This window comes from Podarcis tiliguerta (genome assembly GCF_965153285.1).
Source record: "Podarcis tiliguerta genome assembly, chromosome: 12".
Classification (NCBI taxonomy): domain Eukaryota; kingdom Metazoa; phylum Chordata; class Lepidosauria; order Squamata; family Lacertidae; genus Podarcis; species Podarcis tiliguerta.
Genome location: NC_139545.1, coordinates 3,196,495 through 3,223,633, shown reverse-complemented (window position 1 = coordinate 3,223,633; position 27,139 = coordinate 3,196,495). Strand labels below are relative to the sequence as shown.

General features: G+C 44.6%; 1 protein-coding gene across 1 annotated transcript in view; it reads left to right on the top strand.

Moving 5' to 3' along the window:
* Positions 1–27,139, top strand: part of HECW1 (HECT, C2 and WW domain containing E3 ubiquitin protein ligase 1) — a 188,722-nt gene that overhangs the window by 100,235 nt on the left and 61,348 nt on the right. The window contains 4 exon segments of the mRNA XM_083407000.1: positions 4,628–4,703; positions 8,701–8,870; positions 24,204–24,346; positions 26,416–26,516. Of these exon segments, the coding sequence (XP_083263126.1) occupies positions 4,628–4,703; positions 8,701–8,870; positions 24,204–24,346; positions 26,416–26,516 (490 nt within the window).

The window sequence follows — 27,139 nt, the reverse complement described above, 5'->3', positions numbered from 1 at the left end:
CCCTCCTGGAAACCAACCTTTTTATCCATTTTAAAAACCTCTTGAATTTGAGCATAATGTAACCAATCTCGCACCTTGTTTTTTAATTTGTCCTGGCTCTGCAACTTCCAACCGTCTCCAATTTTTTCAATTAATTCCCAATATTTCGGCCAATAGGCCTCCATATTGGGTCTTTTTCGAGCTTTGGCCTCCACCGGTGATAGCCACCTCGGTGTTTTACTCTCTAATAAGTCTTTATATTTCATCCAGACTGCAAAAATCGCTTTTCTGACAATATGGCTTTTAAACAATTTGTGAACTTTAACCTTGTCATACCATAGATATGCATGCCAACCAAATGCATTATCAAAACCTTCCAGATCTAGGACGTCGGTGTTTTCTAGCAAAAACCAATCTTTCAGCCAGCAGAAGGCTGCAGCTTCATAGTACAACCTCAAATCCGGCAGGGCAAACCCCCCTCTTTCTTTTGAATCAGTTAATATTTTATACTTTATTCGGGGCTTTTTGCCCTGCCAGACAAACTTAGATATATCCTTCTGCCATTTTCCAAAACATTCCTCTCTGTCCACGATCTGTAGGGTTTGAAACAAGAATAACATTTTCGGCAATACATTCATTTTAATTGCTGCAATCCTTCCCAACAAGGAAAGTTTCAATCTTGACCAAATTTCTAAATCCTTCTTTACTTCCAACCAGCATTTTTCATAATTGTCCTTAAATAAATTCAAATTTTTGGAAGACAAATAGATCCCTAGGTATTTCACTTTCTTTACCACATTTAATTCTGTTTCTCTCTGAAACCCCTCTGTTTCTGTAAGTGTCAAATTCTTGGTCAAAACCTTGGTTTTTTGTTTGTTCAACTTAAACCCCGCCACCTGACCAAACTCAGATATAAGTTCAAGAACTCTTTTTGTACTGGATTCTGGCTCCTGCAATGTCAAAACTAGGTCATCTGCAAAAGCTTTAAGTTTATATTGTTTCACTCCGACCTCTATCCCTTGTACCAGCCGGTCCTCCCTTATCATGTTCAATAGCACCTCCAGGACTGAAATGAATAAAAGAGGGGATAGAGGGCACCCTTGTCGTGTCCCTTTTTCAATTTTGAACTCCTCCGTCACCACATTGTTCACTATTAATTTGGCCTTTTGCTCTGAATAAATTGCTCGTAACCCATTTTCAAACCCCCGCCCCACTCCCATCCCTTCCAAGTTTTTCTTCATGAACATCCAAGATATATTGTCAAATGCTTTCTCCGCATCAACAAAAATTAACACCGCCCTTGTGTTCCTGTTAGTTTGTAAAAGTTCCAAAATATCGATGATGTTTCTGGTATTCTCATATAAATGTCTACCAGGGAGAAAGCCTGCTTGGTCTTTGTGAATTACTTCAATTAAAACTTTTTTAAGTCTACTTGCCAAAATGTCTGCAAATATTTTGTAATCCACATTCAGGAGTGAGATGGGGCGGTAGTTCTTGAGTTGAGTCTTTTCAGATTCTATCTTAGGTATCAATGTGATGAACGCTTCTTTCCACGTTTCTGGTGCCCTCTTCCCATCCATGATCTGGTTGCATACCTCCAACAAGGGTTGTGTTAAATAGTCTTTCAAAGTCTTGTAGTATTTGGAGGTAAGCCCATCCGGGCCTGGAGATTTGCCTAGTTGCATGTTCTGAATGGCACTTTCAATTTCCTGGGTGGTTATTGTAGAGTTCAAGATTGATCTTTTATCTTGAGTTATTTTTGATAGTCCATTTGTCTTTAAAAAATGATCTATCTCTGATTCTTTCTGAGGCCCCTGTACATAAAGTTCTTTAAAATATCTGTGGAAGCACTTCCTAATTTCCTCTGGTTTCTGCACCGTTCTTCCTTCAATCTCTAGATTTGTAACTGTATTCAACTTTTGTCTTTTTTTCAGCTGCCAAGCTAGCAGCTTTCCACATTTATTTGCTGATTCAAAGGATCTTTGCTTCATCTGTTTTATTTTCCATTCAATCTCCTGATTAATCAATTTTGAATATTCTGCTTGATGGAATTTAATTTCTCTCAACAGATCCTTTGACTTTGGTTTAGTTCTCAATTTTTTCTCTCCTTGATGTATTTTCTCCAGTATTTTATCTTTCTTTCCATTCCAGAGCTTCTTCTTAATTGTATTCTGTTGTATCAGAAACCCCCTCATGACAGCTTTGCTTGCGTCCCAGATCGTTCTTTTTTCTACTGTAGTATTCAAATTTATCTCAAAATAGTCCTTTAATGTTTTTTGGGCCTTTTTCACAATCTCTTGATCTCTTAAAAGAGTGTCATTCATTCTCCATCTGAAGGAACCGGTTTGAGTAAGTCTGAGATCTAATTTCAGAGCGTTGTGGTCGGAGCATGTTTTTGGGCAGATTTCCACCTTTTTAGTCTTGGGTGCCAGCCCCCTGGAGGTCCAGATTTGGTCGATCCTTGACCAGGACAGGTGGGCCTCAGAGAAGAAAGTTCCTTCTTTACCTAGGGGGTTCTTTGTCCTCCATATATCAATCAAATCCAGATTGTCAGTCATTTCAAAAAAAGTTTTAGGCAGTCTGCCGTCTGATGTTAGATTTTGGTTATAAGACTTATCCATATGTGTAGACACCACTCCATTCATGTCTCCCATCATTATGATGTTGGCATAGTCCAGATAGTCCAGCAGCGTCTCATGCAGCTTCTTGAAAAATTCTGATTTCCCGTCGTTTGGAGCATAAATTCCTAGTATCAATATTTTTTCTCCTTGGGTCTGGATTTCAATTGCCAGAATTCTTCCATATTCATCTTTGAATAAAAATTTAGGTATCAGGCTCTCCTTAGCATAAATCACCACTCCTCTTTTCTTTACCTTGTCTGAGGAAATAAACTCTTGGCCTAGTCTTTTGTTGACCAAAACTTTCCTGTGGAGCCTGGTCACATGGGTTTCTTGTAAACAAATAATATCCAATTGTTCTTTCTTCAATATATGAAACAGTTTCCTTCTTTTCTCCGGGGAATTTCCGCCATTTATATTCCAACTGAGTAGCTGCAGAGACATCCTGAACTATTCTGTTACACCTAGAGCGGTGTATCTTCTTTTTCCTCTAATTCCGAGGGTTTAGGCGTCCCTCCGCCTGGGTAAATATTTCTGAATGGCTAGGGGCACTCCGCAGGCACCTTCCCCTTGCTGATCAAACAGCTAAGTCTATATGCGTGTGCCCCCCTTTTCAAAGAGCTAAAATGCCACTACTACTCAGGAGCAGAGGGGATAGGATTCCATATTTTCCCAGCCAAACTTGCTGGTTTCATCTTTTTTCAAAAACAGCTCTGAAAGTGCAGCTCTGTGATGTTGTACATGCAAAGGTATTTCATGTTGCCAGTATGCCACATATCAGCAATGGTGACCAAACACTGAGCTGGACAGGCATATTGGCAAGGCAGCTATGGCAATGGCTCATCTCTCCAAAAGAGTATGAGAGAATGTGATCCTAACATCCAATACCAATATGAAGGTCTACCAGGCCTGCATGCTGAACACACTGCTTTATGGATGTGAGTCATGGGCAACTTACAGCTGCCAGGGGTGGCATCTCAACGCCTTGCACATGCGCTGCATCAGGAAGGTTTGGGCATCACATGGCAGGACAGAGTCTCAAACAAAAACGTGCTCTCCCAAGCCCATATTCCCAGCATGTTTACACTGGGAATAGTCATGGAAGATGGCAGGATTCCCAAGGACATGCTCTGCAGTGAGCTGATTTCAGGCACCTGACCAGTTCTGTGCTACAGAGATGTTTGCAAATGTGACATCATCATCAATATAAATTTATATACTGCCCTTCACCCGAAGATCTTGGGGCAGTTCACAAGATAAAAATATAGGATTAAGGCACAAAATAGTTGAAAATAAAATAAAAACTCTTGGCAGCATCAACCCTGCCATGTGGGAATCCCTTGCAGACGACCATAGAGCATGGAGAAAGACAGTCAGGTTTTGCATTCATAGCAGTGACCAGAGAAGGAATGACTGCTGGGAGGACTGCAGAAAGAAGAAATGACATGGTGCATCTGCAGCAGCAGCAGCACCAGACACCTTCTTCCGTCCAAGATGCAACAAAGCATGTCTCTCCCTTATCGGTCTCTACAGCCACAAGCAGATGCTGTGTGACAATGGCACACTCCTCCATTGCCTCCTGAGACAGACAGATGCAAACCAACAACAGGAACCCATATTTCCATTTGTTAGCACAAACAGTTACTTCCAAAATGAACAATAAGCAACCGTATTCTGGCAAATGCCTTATCCCCACCCCCACCCCCACCCCCGGTAATAAGTGCTGTTTACAAACAGTAGGATAAGAGAATGCTCTTTTTATGGGCATTTAAAAGATTACGGTAATCCGTTGCTTCATCTTCCCCTTCTTTGAGATGATGTTCTCCAGTAGCCTCTATTTCCCCTTTACTGGTATAGCATTAACTTGTCAAAAGAAGTGTTTTGATCAATAGATGCCGAATGAGTGCTTGTCATTGATTTGTTCTTGATTGCAACCATAGGAATAATAGTTATTAGGTAGCATTGTTGTTTTAAAAAGAAAAGCAAAAATACTAATGCCAGCTCTCTTGCTATTTTTCTCCTTCCAGCAGATTTTTAAAAGCATCACCAATGAAGATTCAGTCCAGGGCCAGGGGAGCAGAAGACTGATCAGTTTTTCATTGTCAGGTATGCCTTGTTCTGATACACTTTTGTACAGAATGTTTCAGCAACCCCAAATCATTGACCTGAATGTGTTTATCATGTTTCTACACTGCCCTTGCTTCAATGAGATTAGATCAGGCCACACAGAGAGACTTGCCCCATGTTATCATTGCAACATCACTCTGAGGTAGTTTAGGGTGAGAAATGGCAACTTGCCTCAGGCCTTCCAGGGAGCTTCATGGCTGAGGGGACATTTGAAGCCAATCTCCCATTTTCCAAGTCTCCATGTTGATCAAATTTCAAAATTCATTGATTAAATCAAAGTCATGAACATTTCAACAATATTTTGGAATTCTAAAGAAATCACAATTACTGCAAAATTTTCAAACCTCAAAATTTCACAGCTTTATGTCTTTTATTCAAGATCGGAATAGCTGTCCATTACTGAGGTCTGGAAAGGTGAATGCTGTTGGGTTTTCCATGACACCTGTTCAGCTCTGGGCCAGCCTCTTCCTGTTAACTAGTACATCATGCTACTTGAAGGAGCTAGGAAGAGGCACAAATAGCACATACAGACTATCAAACCTGGGACTCTCAGGTGCCTTGTGCAACTGATCTGCAACTGACTTTTCATCATTAGTAGATTTCATTACCAATTGCTAGCTCCTGTCGGTTCTTGATCTTGACAGTCATTTTATTGGCTCTCCTCAGTCTAATTTAAACTAGATCCATTTATCCAGTCTTCTATGCCTGGAAAGTTATAAGAACAAATCATAAAGGAATTTGCTTATGAGAATCCAACAGACCACACGATCTGTAGCTAGCATCTATGATAAACTAACTACATACATTCCTTTCTCTGGCTAATAGGTTAGGTTTAAGAAAAATCTATTTTTAACACAGAGTTTAAAGGTGGCTTCAGGTTATTGGTAGCTATGTGGCAGCTACTTAAATGATTTTGTAACAGCACAGAGGAATTATTAGAGCAGTTAACTAAGCCTGAAAAGTCATCGTATCCAGTGATCAATTTACGGAGCTCAGAGAAGTCATGTTGTATAATATCCATCGCCTTGACTTTTCCAGCAACTCTAAGTCTGATTTATTTATTTGTTTGTTTGTTTATTACATGTGCATCCTACCCTCCCACCAAGAAGTTCAGGGCAATGTATATGGATCTACTCCTTTATCGCCACAGTAAATCTTTTGGGTAAGCTAGGCTAAAACAGCGGGTTTTTTGAACTTCTGTGCCATCAACTTGCCTTCCAAGAAACATGGAGCATATTCTGTATAGTAACACTGTAATCTTGTATGAATTGAATATGCACCCCGGCATATAAACAGCACTCCTATACAGCTGAACTGAGGTGAGGGATAAGCAATCTTTCAAGGAAGCTTAGCTGCCATTCCTGACTGTCTTGTTAAGGAACTCCAGTGTTCCTGGAAGACAGGTTGATAACTACTGGGCTGAAAGACTGAAGATCAACCAGTGAGCTTTGTACCTGAGAGTCTTCTTCAGCCTGAGTCTCCCTGCTCTAAGCCTAGCATTCTTTCCACTGTGCTGCACTGGCTGTCACTGGTTTATGCATACAAAGCCCACCAGAACATTAATTAACTACTCTTCTCTTCTATTGCATTCTCTTTGAAGACAATTAACAATTTATCCCTGCTAGCAATGTGTTAATAATTAATATTTTCTCATCTTTTCCTTGTGACCTAGGCTTTTTAAAAAAATCAACCGCCCTCCTAAATTAATTTCTTCAATGGCTTCAAATGTTTTCCCTGTAGACTTCCTCTGGCTTTCTTGTGAGCCTCTCGTTAGCAAAAGTGAAACTATATTACTTTAAATTCTTCTGTTGCATTTTCTTATCACTTTTCTGGGGGCAGCAGAGATTCTGTATGGCACATGCTTGATTTCAAAAAATACCCCACCATGTTTTGCCACAGTGCCATACTTTCCTGTATCCCATGCCATATTGTACTAAAAACTTTTATCGTATTTTACTCCAGTCCCCTCAAACATCTTTCTACACTTCCACTGTACCTTTCTATGTACGCGATGAAAGATATTGCTGTATTTTCCTACACTCAGAGGCATATTTTACTGAACTGGATAGCCTCAAACTTAAGATTTTGATAAAGGCACAGAACACAAGCTATGTTGTCACTTGGTGGTATGACTGAATGCCACAGTTACCTGGTAACACCATGATTGTAACACCATTCACAGCAGGTTCAGAATATGGCAGCCAGACTTTTGATCGTGATTCTTTGATCAGAATCTATCATGCCAGTGTTAAAGATTTTCCAATAACTTCTCTTTCCAGATATAATTCAAAGGGTCACTTTTAACCTATAACACTCTTAACAACTGAAGGACTGCTCACTCCCAGTTGAACCTATTTATCATTTGAGATCCTTTTCAAAGACCCTGCCTTGCCAACATCCTCCATCCCGTTATTCTTCCACATTCTCTTTCCAGTGTTATCATCTTCAGATCTGTTTTGCCTCCTATCTTTCATTCTTCTAGCGATAACTAAACTCCCTTGATTCAGAATGGTACCTGATAGGTTCAGGGCACCTTACTATCTATCTTCGCTTAAGTTGTCATCTGGATTGTGCAGAGAAATCATGACTTATGTGTTATGACTCCTCCAAAGGTCATCTTTGCATCGAAACGTAACCCCATTCACTGTAGCATACTGGCTTTCTTCAAATATTGCTTTGCCTCAATTATCCTGTGTCTGCTACTGCCCCAATTCTGTTATGTGCAACTAGTTGTATTATGGAAGTGTTTTTGTTATCTCCCAGACAAATATAGTTGCTTCCAAGTGATGCCTCCAAACTCCACTGCTGTTAATGGCTTTACTTCCACAAAATGGCCCACTCCATCATTTTGTTATGGACTTTATTCTAGTTTTTTGAATGACTGAGAAAATGTACAGAAAAATATGCTTGCTTTGCCTTCTGTTTGTTCCATGCTCCACTGATCTGTTTCTGAGAAATTGCCTGACATTTTCAAACAGATTGATATGTGCCACTTGTTGTGGGGAGGGCAGTGATTTATGAGCAATCAGAAATGATGCATGGTATATGGTTTATTAATATCATTCGTCATTAGGTTTGACTTAAAATATATATACAGAGGCTGTTAACTGCTTTCTTGGTTTTCCTTCAATTTATGTGCACCCAAGAAATGCCTTGGGAAAACCAGAGTGTGCTGAACTCATTTTTAACAAAAACATTAGGTCCTCTGGAAGTCAGTAGCCTTGGTGAACACATTTTTCAGAGCCATTATGATGAGATGAAAATATATCCATATTTTCTCGGGAAATTCTGCTAGCAGTGAATTACAAATAAGAGTGGAAAGTGCTTGCCTGGAAACTCCTTGGTGGTGTCTTGATCTCCTGAACAGATAGCAAACTGACATTTAGGACATTCTGATTGTTCACTGTGTGAGCTGGCAGAGCAAGGAGATTTGCAGAGCCCAAGGAGCTCTAGAAACACTGGGTCTAAATCTCTTCCATGTTCCTTGCATGATTTTATTCATCCTTGTAACTCTCTGACCAGTTTCTGAATGACTCCTACCCTCCCCATGTTTCTTGACCGATAAGAAGGCCTTTGTCCATCACACATGCAGCTACAGGCTTTAGCAATAGTCTTTAAACTATTTTCATGCAGCTAAGGATGCATACACACCATGTATTTGAAGCACATACCCACAGGAATCCTGAGAACTGTAGTTTGTTAAGAATGCTGGCCATGGTTGCTCTATGAGGGGCAAACTACAGTTCCCAAGATTGTTGGGGATAAGGGAAATGGGCTTTAAATGTATGGTGTGTACATTTCCCATGGCAATCACTGAGACTTGTCTCACTGGTTATGTCTATTGCTTTGAGTGTCATGATGGCAGAGAATACAGTTCTCAAGATTTAAAATTAGATAAAATGTTTCAAAGAGGTTACAAAGGGGGGAAGCTAAAAATTATTAATGATTGAAGTGGATCCCACTCAACTTTCTGCAGATTTTCAAGCTTTTGGCCTGAAGAAAGGCATGTTCTTCAATCCAGACCCTTACCTAAAGATTTCAATCCAGCCTGGAAAGCACAGCATCTTCCCAGCTCTTCCTCACCATGGACAGGAGAAGAGGTCCAAGATCATGTGTAACACGGTCAATCCCATCTGGCAAGGAGAGGTAAGCCATTAGCTTTTTTGAAAAATGAAACAAAGCTGCTATGCCCTTGGAGCAAATGTACAAATTTAGCCAAGGTGCAGACATTTTATAAAAGCTTGGAGGAACAGAGAGGATGTCACTGTTTGAAGAGAGCCTTTCCTCACAGGTGCAATGTAATCTCCACACACGCCCTGCCACCTCTGTGTCCACATCGTCTACAAGTGCCTAAATGAAAAGGTGTAGGGTTTAAGCTTACCTGAAGTCATAGCTTCTGACTTGGGAACCTCCCCTAGGAAGTGGATGCTCCTTGCAATGACTTACAGAGGAAGGGGAAAGCACCATGCATGGGCTCTCAGCCACACTGTGCACCTTCTGCCTGAGCTGTGATAGTCAATGAAATTCTGAAGCTGCGCCCTGGGAAGCCTTGGCTCACATTAAGTCCTGCTTCAAGCAATGTCCATCAGAAGAAAAGGGTGTATAAAAATAGAAAAGGCGTAAAATATTGGGAGGAAATGAAAGTGAAAGAGTATGTTAATCTAAGAATCATGGAATCATAAAATCGTAGAATTGTAGAGTTGGAATGGACCCTGACGGTGATCTAGTCCAACCCCCTGCAATGCAGGAATCTCAACAAAATCATACATGACAGATGCCCATCCAGTTTCTGCTTATAAACCTCCAATGAAGGAGAGGCCACCACCTTCTGAGAGAGTCCCTTCCACTGTCGAATGTCTCTTACTGTCAGAAAGTTCTTATTTAATCGGAATCTCCTTTCTTGTAACCTCAAGCCATTGGTTTGGGTCCTACCGTTTGACAGATTCGTACAAGAGAACAAAAAAGATACAAATAAAGAATGGGGAGGGGGCTGGGGGGAGGGAGAATGTAAGAAGAGGTGGCTGCAATCTTGGAGAAGCAGAAAACTGAATCCATCAAGCCAGGGGCTTGCCACCAGGCTTACTCTCTAAGTTGGGCTGCTGGAACCTAGATGTATGATTTGATATATCCTCCTTGTCCAAATCATCATTTAACGGTTTGCACTTGAAATGCAAATTTCCTTAAATTTCAGCCACAACAGTGTAATTTGCTACTAAGACAAATGCTACTTTAGTCCTTTGGTAGACATTGTACTACAAAACTGTTATTTGTAGGGTTGGTAATTATTAAATAAAGGCACAGCTTGGCATTACAAGAACGTAATTAGAGGGTGGTTGGATGCCATTGTTAGGTGCCAGAAAGTCTTCGCAATGTTACTGGAAAAGGAGAGAACAAGCAGCATGAGGGTACAAGAAATTTAGCAAGGAAATGAAAATGTATTTGTGTCATTGAAAACTTTTAAATTAGCAACTGCTATATTTGGATGGCATCAGAATCCAAGCCCAGAGATTCTGCTGGAGGAGGGCTGCTTTCAAAGTCAGTTTGCATAGGAAGGGCCCACCAAAGGTAGAAACTGTGCTAGCTACTAAATGAAATTGTTGCACTAGGTTGAACACAGAGAATATTAAGTACCTGCTGAAGTTTCACTTCACTTTGTGGTTTGCACTAAACAAGATATAACACTTTTTTTGATACATTTATTGGATTCAATCCAGACCTACAGCGCAGTCCAAACCTAGCTTCTGCTGGAGTGAGAGAGTTTTGATCTGGCAAAACATGGCTTTCCTGGCTGAACTGGGGCTATGCCAGCATAAACCACTGACTCCAGCTGAGCTGGAGATACACTGGCTTAAGTCCCTTCACCCTGCCTCAGTTGGTGAAAGCCAGCAGAAGGGAAGGGGGGGGGGCTTCAGAGTGTGGCAGGGGCAAGATGGGGCTATTCCAAACCAGCTTGGTCATGTGACCTTGGGTCCAGTCTCCAAAACTAAGACCCACATTCACTTGCCATCTCAGCTGGCAGTAGCCCCTCCCACTTTCTAAACAGAGTTTGGAATAGAAGTAGCTTACAGTAATGTACATTGTGCAGGCCTACATTACACTGTCTCCCTATAGCTAGGTTTGATTGAAATCAGTGGGACAAGTCGGCTAAGTCTGGATCCAACCTGTAACATTTATGGGCAAAATGAGACAATTTGTAAAAGGAAAAGATTTCCAAAAAGTCTCCCTTTTGCTTGCCTTTTTTGTGTGTTGTTTGTAGCTGCTTATATTCTCAATTTGGATCCTCTGGGAGTTGGTTTGTTTGTTTTTACTACCAGGGTTTTTATCCTGGTGATCACAGTGGATCAGGGACCACAAAGGCAACAGGATGGTATCATATCAGCACACAGTGAATCCAATTGTGCTCTGAATGATACTGTAAAGCCAAATCAGAGAGAGTGCCGTGTCTCTGCCTTCACTTTGAATGAACATTTTCACATCATTTCACAAGATTCACTGAAATGAAGGCAGAGGGAATTGCTTTTGGCAGGGCACAAAATACTGTATTTCACTGAATGTGCTCTGGTTTAGGCTCAGTTCTCACTGTATTTAAATGTTCAGTTTGCTGACGTCTTGTGGCTGAGAAGCAATCTGCAAATGCCTGAAGGTTTTTCCATTAGTGAGCAACTTCATTCTGCGTACAATTGAGAATTTTCTCTCAGAAACACGGCGCTGTGCAACAAGCTCGTTGGCTTTAAACAGTATGGAAACCAGGTCACCATTACGACTGCACAGCCCAATTTCTTTTAAACTGAAAGGCCAGTTAACTGACAAGCTCTGATTTCCCCAGAACTCGTTGCCTATGCAAGAAGTATTCTATATAATGTTGTAAACAAGAGCAGTGTAGTCAGATATGCATATTTAACTATGTTTAACTTGCTATAAAACAGAAAGTTGTACTTTTAATATATGTGTTTATATGTCAACTTCTTCAACACATAATTTTGGCTGGAGACAGATCATCATCATTATGTTTAATTGCATGCTATTTTTCCACAAATGAACAACAGTAACTATTAGCAATTCAAAACAATGTATTTGAAACAATCAGTAAAACGATAATGTCAGTAAGAGAATGGGAAATGGTTTGAGAGAGACTTCAGTTATAGTGTTCATATATATATTTCCTTTGCCCAGCGTTGGCCCTGATCAAACTGTTCGATGCAGGGCAGGCTCCACCCAGGCAGGGGAGGAAAAACTGGCCTTTTCCTTCAGCAATGTGAAGGAGGCCCACTTGGTCTCCTAGCAAAAGGTTCTGAGATGTGAGGAGGCAGCATTTGTGGGCATGTGACAAGCATGTAAGCCCTGCCAGATGGTGGAGGCAGAAAACAATTTCTGCAATGCCTCCATTTTTATCGAAAACTTCATTGCAGAGGTGAAATTGGGATGGATATGATATGATATGATTGATATGTATTTATTTATACCCTGCCTTTTTCCTTGACAGAGACTCAAGGCAGCTTCCTATAGAGGAATAATTTAAAAACAATTAAACATTAATAGAACTAAAACTATCTTTAGCTATCTAGCTATATCTATCATCTATATTAACAATATACAGAGAATTAGTAAAAACAGCACAGCACAAGCCCTTTCATCAAAAGCAGTCAGTTCCCTGTTGGTGGAAGGACAACAAGGAGGGAGCCAGTCTGGCTTCTCTGGGGAGGAAGTTCCAGAGTCTGGGAGCAGCCACCATTGAGAAGACCCTGTCGCGCATCCCCATCAAGCAGGCCTGTGAGAGTGGCAGGACCACGAAAAGGGCATTCTCTGAAGATCTCAGAGTCTGTGCAAGTTGGTAAGAGGGAGTATGATCTTTCAGATAGCTTGGACCTAAGCTGTATAGGGCTTTATAGGTCATAACCAGCACATAATATGCAGTGATCCCTCTTCCAAATTGCCTTTAGCTCTCTCTCTCTCTCTCTCTCTCTCTCTCTCTCACTCTCACTCTCAACAAAAGCTGCCTATTTCTGGCCTCTGTCTTCTTCCCTCTTTGAGTTGGGCAAGCATAATTCAAGACAAAGTGTCCAAACATACATTATTAATAAAGATGCACACTGCAGGGATTTCACAACCATCTGCACAATAAATAGAGATTCAAATGTATACAAATAGTATCTATATTTAACTAGCAGCAATGATGAACAACATGAAAGTTTTTCAAAGATACACAGAATTCCGAAATTACAAGGAATACTTTGAACTATGAGAGAATGGTAAAAAGTTTGCTTCAGCAATAAGTCCTCATCGTTCTTCAGGAAAAGTTCTTTGCCAATACACCCATAAAGAAGTCATGATACTTTGGTGCCAAAAAAAGGGGGGGGGGTTAAGCTTTTTCAAATATGACAAAAGATCTGTAGAACAGCCTAATAAACAGAACTAGCTAAACCAAGACAGTCCAGGCAGGGAAGTTCCTTAATGAGGGAAGGATTAGTCTCCCTCCCCACTCCTGGGCACTTTTGCAGGTGCCACCTGTGGCCCTGCAGCAGAGGCTTGGAAGGAATTCTTATCTTGTCATATATTAAATAAGAACTTGCCAAATGGTACAGGAGTAATGTTGAGCAACAAGAAAGGGGATCAGTGTCAAAATGAAGTTATAAGAATGCCAACTGAGGCAAGGGCTGTTTAAGCAAAAACAGTGACATCAGCTGCAGTGCAGAATATTCAAGCCTAAATAAGGACTTCACAGGGGCAAACATACAAACAACACCAGTATAATATTAAGTGGCAAATTAAATAGCAATGATAGTATGCAACCTGTATTCTGCCCCAGGCCTGATGCCTTCCCTTCCCTAGCCAGAAGGAGGAGGACCACTGGCAGAGGAAGAGGAGTGGGGGGGGCAGAGCACCTCTCCAGCAGCACCATCCCAGTGGGGTGCCATCGTGACTGCCCTCCCCCCGCCTATGCTGGGTGCCACGCCCCCACAGGCATGCCACGCCCCCACCTGCTCTCCGCCCGCCCCCGGTGCTGGAGCATGAAGCTCCACCACTGAGGAGGACTCCCATGTTGAAAGTGATGGTGTAGGATTGGAGGTGGGGGGAATCTTCCCTTTTAACGTCCCTTCCTTGTACTGCAAAGGAAGAACAGAGAAGGTTGTAGGTATGGAAGGTTCCCCTTTCCTATCAAACACAAACACAAATATAGCTGCCAGAGAAGCCCCCAGTCCAGGGAAATAGGCACTTACGCCTGGAGTAAGAGAAAGAACAGGTCCCAGACAACCAGCAAGGTTCTGTACAGCTGAAACCTCCACAGAAACCAGCTTTTGAAATACAGGCCATACCATGTGCTCAAAGGTTTCTGCCTTTGTCTTTAAAGAGCAAATGCACATAGTTCTCCCCTCCTTCACCCGAAAAAAAGCAGAATGAAGAGTTTGGAAAGGAGCCAATTTGTAAAACCTGCCTTCCTCCCTTCTCCAAATAGCTAATTGGCCACCACCAGCTCCATCCCAGGGTCAAACCAACAAGGGGTTTGGCAAATTCACCCTCACGTGTGGGTAGGAGTGGTATTATTAGAACACTCTTCTTCCCAGGGAAGAAGACAGGTACAATTCTTCAGTCTTCTTGAGAAAGTGGTTTCATTCTGAAAGTAAAAACACACTGCAGTTTGTTTCTGCATTACTCCACATTGTGTCTATTTGAAAATAGATGAAAACAGACATAGATGGTCCTGGCAATGGATGTTGGGAAGGGTATATCCTCACCTGCACATAGATGTTGTGAGTGGGTGTATACCAAGATTACAGGGATGCGGGTGGCGCTGTGGTCTAAAGCACTGAGCCTCTTGGGCTTGCCGATCAGAAGGTTGGTGGTTCGAATCCCCGTGACGGGGTGAGCTCCCGTTGCTTTGTCTCAGCTCCTGCCAACCTAGCAGTTCGAAAGCACATCAAAGTGCAAGTAGATAAATAGGTACTGCAGTGCTGAGAAGGTAAACAGGGTTTTTGTGTGCTCTGGTTTCGATCATGGTGTTCTGTTACACCAGAAGCAGTTTAGTCATGCTGGCCACATGACCCAAAAAGCTGTCTGTGGACAAATGCTGGCTCCCTCGGCCTTAAAGTGAGATGAGCACCGCAACCCCGTATTCGCCTTTGACTGGACTTAACCATCCAGGGGTCCTTTACCTTTTACCAAGATCACCATCACCACTTCCTTCTTCATTCACCTGGGTCATGTGCAGGGAGGAAAGGGCATGTATAATCTGATCAAGGGAAGGGTTTTTAACTGCATATCAAATATGCAAAATCAGTTGTGGCCAGGAGAATCAATAACTGATCTAGATTGAAAGCAACATATTGAGAATGAGCATGAATGATTTTGGATTGAGAAAAGCTACATTTTTTGTGTTGCAAATGGGCCACAAAATGTGGCCACAAGCCACAAAATTGTTACTGGTGAGCTGTAGTGGTAGTTCATAATAGAGATTTTGCATGCATTTGAGAAGCCTTTGTCAGCGCCTGTTGGATTCTGGGTTTTCTATGCCCTCAAAAGGTCTAGAAGCTTGTGTGGTTTGTAAAAAATGGCAACTAAAGATTATAAGAATGTCAAGCTGAACTGCTAAAATGTTGTTACAGATTACAGAATGACTTCTTCAGATAATGACATACATTCTTATTTTCTTTAGTAACTATATTAGATTCCCTGAGCTGGCTTCTGTTATTCAATTTATTTCCTTCTCATTGAGTTTTATACCTTTGGGGAATGGGCCCATGGGAGCGTCAAAAATTGGCTGGTGCATCTAGTGTGCTTAAGTTTAAGGTCCTATCTATTACATGAGATGCACCGCGAGGGCCTGAAAAATTATTCTTTGTTGAAGGGCAGCTGAGCATTTTATACTGCCCAGATTTTGATGTCTCTGTGTACCATCGGGTAATCTGTATAGTTGCACTTAACCACTCTTGATTTCCTTCCTGTTTTGTCAACAGCCATTCCATTATGATTCTGATGCAGAAGGGGGGGGGTGTGGTCCTTTGAAGGTTGGATGCAAGTTTAGAATTGAGCATGTGGAAATAAAATGTGTATTCAGTGAAAAGGATAGTAAATTGGTAGTGGGTCCCCTCTTCAGGCATGGGTATATGTAGGTGCCTGGTAATCCAGCCTCTGACACTGACCCATGGGTCTGGGTCTGAATGGGAAAATGATAAAATAAGCATCAACTTTAAATAAACAACAACAACAACAACAACAACAACAACAACAACAACAACAACAAATATGTTTGCTGTGAAACTTGCAATCTTCTCTTGCAGCAGTCAGGGGGAATAAGGCATCCAGAAATCTATAGCTGTATAAAATCTAAAAATCCACCAGTTTTATAATCAGCTCTACATGAAGAACTATTGTTTGCAGGGCTGAAGCTTCTAAATATTCAATGCAATGTAATCCTTAGTGTTAGTATCCTCCAATATCTGTTTAAGCCAGAAAATACCCATTTGTTGCAATGCTTTATTTTATATCAGCCCTTACCACAGTGGTGAATTGATGTTGCTAGTCTTAAATACATTTACTGTCAATAACTTCCAGTGTAGCATTTAATCTGTGAAATAATAACAACTGTAAAGGAGTTGCTTAGAGGAATGGGAGACCCTTTACTGAAGAAGCATTGCCATCACGCTGAAAGTGACTATAAATAAAGCAAGCAAATAGCTGTTAGACAAGCTTTTAAAAGGGCAAGATTTTCAGGAGACTCTGAACAAGCTGAAACAGATTTCGCAAAAAAGGAAAAATAGGGTCATAATTATGGGAACGATCTGGGCTTTTGGGCACTACTGTGCCCATGGAGGGGTTCACCATAGAACCCAGTGGGTTCCTGTCACTCTTTAAGGCACACGGGCATGGGCAATAGTGAACAAGGGAAAGTCAATGTACATGTGTCCTATGAAGATATAACCTTCCCTCTCTTCCCCAGAGCCCTAGTCCTCAAGTTACTGCTGTCCCAGGATGGAGTAACTTGCAAACTAGGAACTATGACTATCAAATGCACAGAGGAGGGTGAGGTGCGCTAGTTGGTGGCTTCGGCACCTCCAGCAAACAAGAACCTAATTCCAAATCCAGTGATGCAGAGGAGTGGTGGGGGGCACCAGCTGGGAAACCCCCAAGGGAACCCCCAAAGGAAGAAGGCTCACGGCCAGGGATTGGTGGTGGGATGACAATGAGCTGTCAGAGGGAGAAGAGGGATCAGTCTGGGAGGAGGTGTGTCAGAAGCTGAAGAGGTAACAGAGTTTTGTGAGCAGGAAGAGGCTGGGGCAGAGAGCAGTCCAGTATCAGAGGTGGAAGCAGAGGTGGGGGAGTGCACTGGCATAACTAGTGGGTGTGGGAGATGCAGACCGCCCAGGGCGGCACGAGGCAGCACAGCGAGAGGGGCAATGAAAGACCCAGCTACACCACTGAGTAGGCGGGAAAGGGATGGTGCCAGAAAGTGAGTGGGGGCAGATATAAGTTACGGAGAGAAGTGTGTGTGTGTGTGTGTGTGTGTGTGAATGTATAGTCTTAATTGGTGGAAAGGTATTTGAACCCTGGGCCATACTGAAATTTGGGGGTGGGGCGTATTCATGGGGGAAGGCAAGGTTTTTGTTTTCTAGTAACACTGAAGTGCCCTCAGTATACTGGGAAGAGTATAATACATGATGGGTGGCTCAATTGGTAAAGCATGAGACTCTTAATCTCAGGGATGTTGGAGAGGGAGGGGAATCATACATTGCAGGGCTTGGACTAGATGTTCCTCCTCATCCCTTCCAACACTACAAATTCTATGATTTTATGATTCTAATAGTTGGAATCATTGCCCTGACCTGGACTCAAGTGTTTTCTCTTCCCCTGCAGGTGTTAAATTAGCATAGCACAATTTGAAAGATTATGCTGCTACTAGGAACATAGGAAGGTGTCTTTTACTGAGTCAGACCATTGATTCTCACTCAGGATTGTCTACACTGTCTGGCAGCGGCTCTCCAGGGTTCCAGACAGGAACCTTTTCCCAGTCATACCTGGAGATGCCAGGGATACCATCTGGGAACTTCTGGGCGCAAAGCCAGTGCTTGACCACTGAGTGATGGCCCTTCCCCATAGCTGGTTTCACAAGTGCTGTTGTGAGTGGACAGTGTACTTGCTTTGTGTACATTTCTGCTTTGAGTTGAAATGTCACAGACTGTACCCAGAGGCGTAGGAAGGGGGGGTGAGGTGGGTGCAGTTCACCCTGAGTGTCATGTCTGAGGGGGGTGACAAAATGGCAGGCGAGTGGGCGGCACACCTCAGGCCCGGCGGCAGCAGCTCTTCGGACCCGGCGGCAGCCCTCCTCAGCCATGGCGAGGCGCACCCGGCTGCAACAGTTCTGTTGCCGGGTCGTGTCTGACCCACCTGCGGAGAGCGGGAGGAGAGTGAGCAGCAGCTTCCCCGCCCCTCTCCTACTCTGAACTGTGGCTTGTGGAAGGGCACGCTCCGCGCCTCCTGGGAATGCCCCCCTCAGGAGTGTGCCCGCCCTGGGCAGCATGGGCATATGCTCTGCCGCTGACTGTACCTCTTAGATCTCATAGCCTTGGCCTTTCTGCCTACAGTTTTATTTCTCCATACTCGTGTATATGTCTGCCAGTCGGGAATAACAGGTCATGAATCTGATGAAGTGAGTGCTAATCCTTGAAAGCTGATGTCCCAATTAATCTGTTAAATTTACTGTGCCCCAAGACTGTCTGTTCACATTTTTAATATACTCTGAAAAGCTAGTGTTAAAATCTGAGGTGTGCGGCCACATTGCTGCATTTGTTTGAATTTATGTACTTTCTATTTTAAGCATCAGTTTTATGTATAACTTTGAATTTTTGTTTGGTTTGAGAATGGTGGGGTTTTCTGGATGCACTTTTTCTATACACAGACTTACTGAGGTGACAGGAACTGAGTTCCTTCCCACCTCTTGGGAAGCGGGGGGGGGGAGGGGAGGACCGTCAGAGCAAAGAGGAGGACCGTGGCAAACCAGTGGAGCTCCCAGATGAGAAACAGTGTGAGGGGCAGTGAACTCAGTGACCACCCCAGGTGGCAAAAGCCCTAGCTGGGAGAGGGGTCAAGAGACAGCAGTGAGTCAGGCTGTTGAGGAAGCCAGGCTGTCTCCCGCTTCTGCAGCAACCAGCTTCCCTCCCACCTTGTCCCCCAGAACCCAAATAGGTATGAAGAGGGTGGAACAGAGACAGGCAAGACAAAGTAGCCTCAGATTGCTTGGGAAGGAACCAAGGGCGGGGAGACTTAGAAGCTGTGGGAAGGTGGGGACCTTCAGTCCTTGCAACTGTCTCAATGGACCAAGATCTACTGGGAAAAGTTGCTGTGCTCACTAGGCCTAAGCTGTTTTGCTTCTTTGGATAAAGAGTTAACTCCACTGATACCTTGTGAGTTGTTGCTAACCTACTCCCAACATCTGCCCTGGCTCCTTCAGACACCAACCAAGTGCCCCCGCAAACCAGGGCCAGGGAGCCAGGCACCTCCCAGTCAGCAGGGCCTTCTCAGTGGTGCATGGAGTGGCCCCTAGGGAGAACCACTTGCCTATAGCTGAGTTGTCCATATAAGGCAGGGTGGAGAAACTCAGGCCTGAGAGCCAGAAGCAACCCTGCATGCCTCTCTATCTGCCCACCACAGGACTCTTCCTAGGCCATGCCCCCTCCCCGGCGCTGATCACACCCTCCTTGAGTGTTTTTGCCTTGCTAGTGACAGCCCTTAGGATATTTGAAGATGGCTATCATATCTCCTTTCAGTCTCCTCTTTCCCAGGCTAAACATACCCAGCTCCTTCAACCGTTCATAAGGCTTGGTTTCCAGACCCTTGATCATCTTTGTTGCCTTCCTCTGCGCATGTTCCAGCTTGTCAACATCCTTCTTAAATTGTGGCACCCAGAACTGGATACAGTACTCTAGGTGGGGGCCTGACCAAGGCAAAATAGAGCGATACTATTACTTCCCTTGATTGGGACACTATAGTTCTGTTGATGCAGCCTGGAATAGCATTAGCTTTTTTTGCTGCTGCATCACACTGTTGACTCATGTTCAGCTTGTGGTCAACTAAGATCTCCAAGATCCTTTTCACATGTATTGTTAGTAAGCCAGGTGTCCTCCACCTTATATTTGTGCAGCTGGTTCTTCCTGCCTAAGTGCAGAACCTTACATTTGTCCCTACTGAAATTCATTTTGTTAGCTTGGACCCAGTTTTCAAATTCTCCAAGGTCATTTTTAATTCTGATTCTGTCTTCTGCAGCATTAGCTACCCCTCACAATTCGGTGTCATCTGCGAATTTGATGAGCATAAATTTTGTATTTTCCATGCTGCACTTGCAGGTAAATTTACATCAGTCACAACAATATTGAGCAGGAGATCAAGAGTCAGTTGTTTCTTTTATTAGCAAGTGCTGTGTCTATAAATAGACCACTCAAGCTAGATTTAGCTCCCAGCACAAGCATCTTGGACAGCAAACCAAGTATCCCCCCTCCCCGTCTTTTTCTTTCACTCTTAGCTTTTCTCTCACCATGAGCACACACCTGCATGCAAAGGCATTTGACATCTCTTCTAAGAAAACTGAAGGTGACATGAGTGTTGTATTGCTGTAGTATTGAAAGTAGGCCAGGTCAGGTAAGGACAGCAAGCTGAACAGCTACAAGTTCCCCATTTTCCTCTGCTCATCATGTTTCCATCAACTCCCCAGGAATAAGAACAGAGTGATTTCTTCATTCCTGAAATCAGCTGGAATAAACAGGGAGCAGAACTCATGCACTTTGCTTCATGTTGGGTTGGGCATCTGTTTTACCTCCTCCCCCATCATTCAGCAAACACTCAGAAACAGCTATTAACTTTCAGAAACAACACTAACATCTCTGAGCTCTGCAAAAAAATAATAATCTTTTTTAAGTGAAATCACAATAAAGAATTTGATTTTGTTATTGGATTTCTTAAACTGGGACTGTAGAAAGTGTCTAAAAATGGAAATAGAATGTCTTGAAAGGAATGGGGAACAGATAGTGTTGCTCACAATTAAATTTAAAATATTTTTAAAACCCTAGTCAGGACTGGCTGGGTGCCGAAGAGTGGTGGCAGGCACTAGCTGGGAAACCCCAAGAGAAAAAGGCTCTGAGCCAAGGGAGGGGTAGTGGGACAACAAAGAGAGGTCAGAGGGAGAAGAGGGAGCAAACTTGGTGATGGTGTCAGAAGCTGAAGAGGCAACAGGGTTCAGGGAGCCGGAAGAGGCTGTGGGCCGGCAGGAGTCAGAGGCGGTGGGGGGGAAAGGAATTGGGTTGAACAGCCATTCTTGGGATGCAGAGATTACATGCTTTAAATGTGTGGTGTGTGCACAGCCTGTTGCTTTAGTCTGAGTCAGCAAGGCTGTTCTTGAATATCCCACACAATTTAATGTTACATTTCTCTTTTAGTTTTGTCTCCATTGCCCTGGCTGTACTTGAGTGTGACATAACTGTGAGGCCTTTAAGGTTATATCTCAACATCCTTAGCATAAATCCTGATCATTTGTGAAGTGATTTCACCAGTAGTTTTTGAGCTGTATACTTCTGATCTCTAGACTACTGTCTGGAGAATAGGATGGCCCCTGAAAATACATCTTGGTCATTCCTGTGCTAGGATATTGATGTGGACGTGTTCACATCCTAGCATTCATGCATGCAAAGTTTAGAACCAGCCCTTTCAAACATCAATCACTTAGGATGATTAGTTTAAGGAGCTGAGATCCAAATTAAAAGGATGTTGCAACCTGAATAATTGAAAAGGCACAAGCAAGGAAATGGAAGAATTATAATCTAATGCTAGCTTCATGAAGTCAGGTCCGTCCGTCCCCCCCATAATCATGCACACAAAATCACACAGCAAGCTCTTAGTATGAATTATTCATTGCAACATACCTCTGTGCGCTCAAGGGTACCATATAATTCTTAATTGTTTTTTTTTATAAAAAAAATTTCATGGATACGCAGCCTAACTGCTGCAGGGAGAAAAACTGGATATTTGATCTGAATTGCCAAATAATAGGCAAACAAAAGAAGCAAGGTGTATTTTAGCATGTGGTGTTAACTAGCTATTTACATTAGCTGATTGCAGCAGAAAAGTGAATGAGAGCCCCAAAACCTAGAGATGCATTAGCTGCTCTGGTTGGAATCAAAGGACTGGATTTCTGAGCTAATTAGGATGCAACACAATAGGGTCCCTGGTAATATGGGGCAGGGAGGACATTTGCAGAGCAGGGTTGGTGGGTGAGAGACGCTTCATCTTTCCTGCAGCCACCAGTTCTTTCCTGCAGATCTGTCCTTGACATTTTAATACAAATCTGGCTCCCAAGTTGGAAGAAACCTGGCATGGGATGGAGGGGGTAAAATGGCTGTCAGGGGTGTTTGTAGGTGGGAGTAGGCAGGTGCGTGAAAGGCTGAGGACCTCTGTTCCTTCCCATTATTCTCTCCTGCACAGGCTGTGATCATGCCATGAGGCAAACTTGTATTTGGGAAATGTGTGTTTACCAGCAAGCTATACAATCCTTTCTTTGCATAGTAAAGGGCAATGGATTTGGATGTGGTCAGTATGAGGGGCTGATGCTGCAAGCAGGAAAAGAAATTGAGCCTCAGACTTTTCTTGGCTTGAATTTGCTATGCTGTTATACATGGAGTCAGTTTTTCCAATGAATTTAATAAATTGACCTGAATTTTCAAAGTAACTAATGGTTTAGGCTTTTTATTTTTATTTTGAAGAGACCAACGTGGCCAAATTAGAGGGACAGTGTAGTGTCATGCACACGTGTGATGCACGCCAGGCACATCACATGTGTGGGACGCAGCATCAGGAGGCCTTGCCCAGCACTGCCCAGCTTCAATGACCATGGCTCCTCTTCTTGTGCTCCGGAGGAGCTTGCCTTTGATGCTGCACTGTGCTCGGCTCAGTGATTCACCCTCCTCCGCCCCCTCAATATTGGGGGGCTAAGCCCCCTGCTAAGGAATATTGAAGAAGCTGATGTGGTGGGCTGGATTTCTAACACTTTCCCCCAAAAGGTGGCCTGTATAGTTTTTAGTCTCCTACCACAGTCTTTGTCCAGTTGATAGGCCATAGGCCAGTGTTAATTAGAAAATACATCAAATGGTTGCTCCATCATGCTTATGTAATTAATGTTGGGAGCATTAATTGATATCCTTGAGAGTATGACTGCATGGACAGCAAAATAAGAGGCACTGTGTTAGGGACCAGTTGGATGCGGAGGAGTGGTGGGAGGAACCAGCGGGAAACCACCAAGGGAAGAAGGCCCAGAGCGCGGGGAGAGGTGGTGGGACAACGAGGGGTAGTCAGAGGGAGAAGGCTGGGAAGAGAAGGTGTTGGAAGCTGAAGAGGTAACAGGGCTTAGTGAGCTGGGAGAGTCTGTGGCTGAGAGATATCCAGAATCAGGCAGAAGCTGAAGCAGGAGGGTGGGAGGAGAGAGGCCAAGAGACACAGATGGGTCAGGCAGGTGTCTCCCATTTCTGCTACGACAAGCTCCCCTTCCCTCATGTCTCTTGGAACCAGAAGAGGCATGAAACAGGTGGAGGAGCATCAGGCTGCATGCAGATGCAGTTTCTGATTGCTTGGGGAAAGCCCTGGAGAAGAGGGGACATAAACAGCTGTGGGGAGGTGGGGCCTTTCAGTCTCAGCAACTGATTTTCATGGAATAAGACCACCAAGGATGAGCTGCTGTGTTCATTAGGCTTGACAGTCAACCAAGTCTGTGAAGATTGTGTTTTTGCTCAAAAAAGAGAGTTAAATCTAACCTGGGACAGGATTGTTGTATTGCCGGCTTGCTCTTTGACACACTGGTACTCTATGCTGGTGAGTACTGTCTTCTTCCAACTGGCACCTCCACATGGCTCCTGTGATTCGCTATCTTGCCTCCATGGTCTACATAACCAGCCCCATACAGAAGTACAAGGTGTCACAAATGGTAGGAAGCTAACTCAGCCTAACTCAATACCACCTTCAGGGTTCCAGTCATGGATCTCTCTCAGCCTTGCCTGCAGATTCCAGAATTAAACGTGGTTCCTTTTACATGCCAAGTGTTGCCACTGAGTTCTGGCCTTTCTCAGAGGTACCACCATGTGGGTTGTGGCCTGCCTAAAACAGTTCCTGATCATTCCTGGGGCACTTGTAGGCAACATAAATATGATCTGGCCTTAATTGTAACTTTATGAACTACAACTTGTTTCCACGACAAGGATGCAAATCTGAAACGCTCTGTGAAACACAAATCTGAAACACTTTGTGTGAGGCATTGACCTCAAGCCTCTGCTTTTCAGACTTTTGGGAAATGTTCAATTGGATGGTGTGGTCTGTTTTCATAGTTTCTCCAGGGATTTATTAGATTGCTGGATATAGATAACTAGATATATGTGCCCCAGGGATAGTTGGGTCAGAACCAGCACAGCCCACCTCTAAGCTGTCTACCGTTTCTTGTGTTTTCTTTTGTAGCTCTTCAGCTTTGTCTCCCTGCCCACCGATGTCCTGGAAATAGAGGTGAAGGACAAGTTTGCAAAGAGTCGGCCGATCATTAAGCGCTTCTTGGGGAAGCTTTCCATGCCAGTCCAACGGCTCCTGGAGAAACATGCCATTGGGTAACCCTCTGAGCAGGGCTCTCTGCTCTTTAAGTGTTGATGAAAAGGAGAGCAACTACTGCTTTATGTCATAAAAAACATTGTGCTATTTTTGCTTTTGGAAAGCAGTTGCTCTACTTATGTATGCAGGTGCTTTTACCTTAGGCTGACTTGACTACCGTATTTTTCGCCCTATAGGACGCACTTTTTCCCCTCCAAAAATGAAGGGGAAATGTGTGTGCGTCCTATGGGGCGAATGCAGGCTTTCGCTGAAGCCTGGAGAGCAAGAGGGGTCGGTGCGCACCGACCCCTCTCGCTCTCCAGGCTTCAGGAGAGCCCCACCCCCAGCCCCACAAGCTCGGGGGAGAGCAGGGAGGCGGAACGCCGCCATCCCATTGTCCCCAGACCTGGTTTGGAGGCTGGCGGCGGGGAGAAGCCTGCTCCTCCCCATCGCCAGCCCCGCAAACTTGGGCGATAGCGGGAGAGGCGCGGCGCACCTTTCCCGCTGTCCCCCGACTTGGTTAGAAGGCTGGCGGGGGGAGAAGCCTGCTCCTCCCCATCGCCAGCCCCACAAACTTGGGCGATAGCGGGAGAGGCGCGGCGCACCTTTCCCGCTGTCCCCCGACTTGGTTAGAAGGCTGGCGGGGGGAGAAGCCTGCTCCTCCCCATCGCCAGCCCCGCAAACTTGGGCGATAGCGGGAGAGGCGCGGCGCACCTTTCCCGCTGTCCCCCGACTTGGTTAGAAGGCTGGCGGGGGGAGAAGCCTGCTCCTCCCTATCGCCAGCCCCGCAAACTCGGGGGACAGCGGGAGAGGCGCGGCGCACCTTTCCCGTTGTCCCCCGACTTGGTTAGAAGGCTGGCGGGGGGAGAAGCCTGCTCCTCCCCGTCGCCAGCCCCGCAAACTCGGGGGACAGCGGGAGAGGCGCGGAGCACCTTTCCCGCTGTCCCCCGACTTGGTTAGAAGGCTGGCGGGGGAAGAAGCCTGCTCCTCCCCATCGCCAGCCCCGCAAACTCGGGGGATAGCGGGAGAGGCGCGGCGCACCTTTCCCGCTGTCCCCCGACTTGGTTAGAAGGCTGGCGGGGGGAGAAGCCTGCTCCTCCCTATCGCCAGCCCCGCAAACTCGGGGGACAGCGGGAGAGGCGCGGCGCAACTTTCCCGCTGTCCCCCGACTTGGTTAGAAGGCTGGCGGGGGGAGAAGCCTGCTCCTCCCCATCGCCAGCCCCGCAAACTCGGGGGATAGCGGGAGAGGCGCAGCGCGCCTTTCCCACTGTCCCCCCGACTTGGTTTGGAGGCTGGCGGGGGGAGAAGCCTGCTCCTCCCCGTCGCCAGCCCCGCAAACTCGGGGGACAGCGGGAGAGGCGCGGCGCACCTTTCCCGCTGTCCCCCGACTTGGTTTGGAGGCTGGCGGGGGGAGAAGCCTGCTCCTCCCCGTCGCCAGCCCCGCAAACTCGGGGGATAGCGGGAGAGGCGCGGCGCACCTTTCCCGCTGTCCCCCGACTTGGTTAGAAGGCTGGCGGCGGGAGAAGCCTGCTTCTCCCCGCCTCCAGCCCCACAAGCTCGGGGGACAGCTTCCCGCCCCAGCCCCGCACCTGGGGGGGAAATAAAATTTTTTTCTTTATTTCCCCCCCAAAAAAACTAGGAGCGTCCTATGGGCCGGTGTGCCTTATGGGGCGAAAAATACGGTATATTAATGTCCATTTATTGTCTGGGTTGTGATGTATTTTTTTTAAAAAAAAACCCAGAATATATAATGCTGAAAATTTTGTTGTTGATGATAATTTATTAAATTTATATGCTGCCCTTCATCCAAGGGGGTTCACAGTATAAAAGCACAAAAATACATAGCCTGGGGCCAAAGTAGACATTACTTAAGGTGCATGTAACCATTTAACGTGCCTGTTTTTGTGGGGGGTGGGGAGGTATTGAGCTAGGTTTTACTTAGAGTAAACCCATTGAAATTAATGAACATGAATAAGTTAGGTTCATAAATAATGCATATTATAAATAAATAAATAATACAAGTTAATTGTAGTGAATGAAAGTGCTGTAGTAATAAAATTCTTCTAAGCATGGCCTTGGTTTCTTACAGTGACAGGGTTGTCAGCTACACTTTGGGACGAAGGCTGCCGACAGACCATGTCAGTGGCCAGCTACAGTTTCGATTTGAGATAACTTCTTCAATCCACCCAGGTATTCTTCCACAGTGTTGCTTTCTGTATTGCTTGACTTAACATATGCCTAGTTCAGAAAGTTGCCTAAACCATTGTTCAGATGATTGGGAAGGAACCATGATAGGCTTACCTCTCTTTCTTCCCATTCATACACAAAAGAAGAAGAGAAAAAGCTTCTGTCTTCACTTAGAACAAACCACAGTTCCTCATTATTCATAGCTCAGGGAACTGTGGTTTGTTCTAAGCAGACGCTAACAAACCATGATCTGAAACCATGGCTTGAGCCTGGTTTGTGGTAGCTAACTGTGGTTGAAATAAGCTACAGTAACCTGAGTTTGTATGCAATGGGGAACTGTGGCTACCATTCTTTCATGCTTCTGGTGTGTCAGGGACTGGCAGGATGCTGACAAGTGTTCAGCGGGGGCAGGAGGGCTGGAGTTGGACTCAAGAAACGGGAGCAGTGATTTGTGGGGAACTGTACCAGCCAGGAGGCAAGAGTCAGAGGCAAGGGAAGCTTCAGAGCTGGAGGGTGGAGCACAGGATGGATCGGAAGAAGAGGAGGAAGAGGCAGGTCAGGCAAGTGAAGGTCCAGGTGCTTCCTCACCCTCGCCTGCACCACTGTCTCCCAGAACCAGGAGGGGA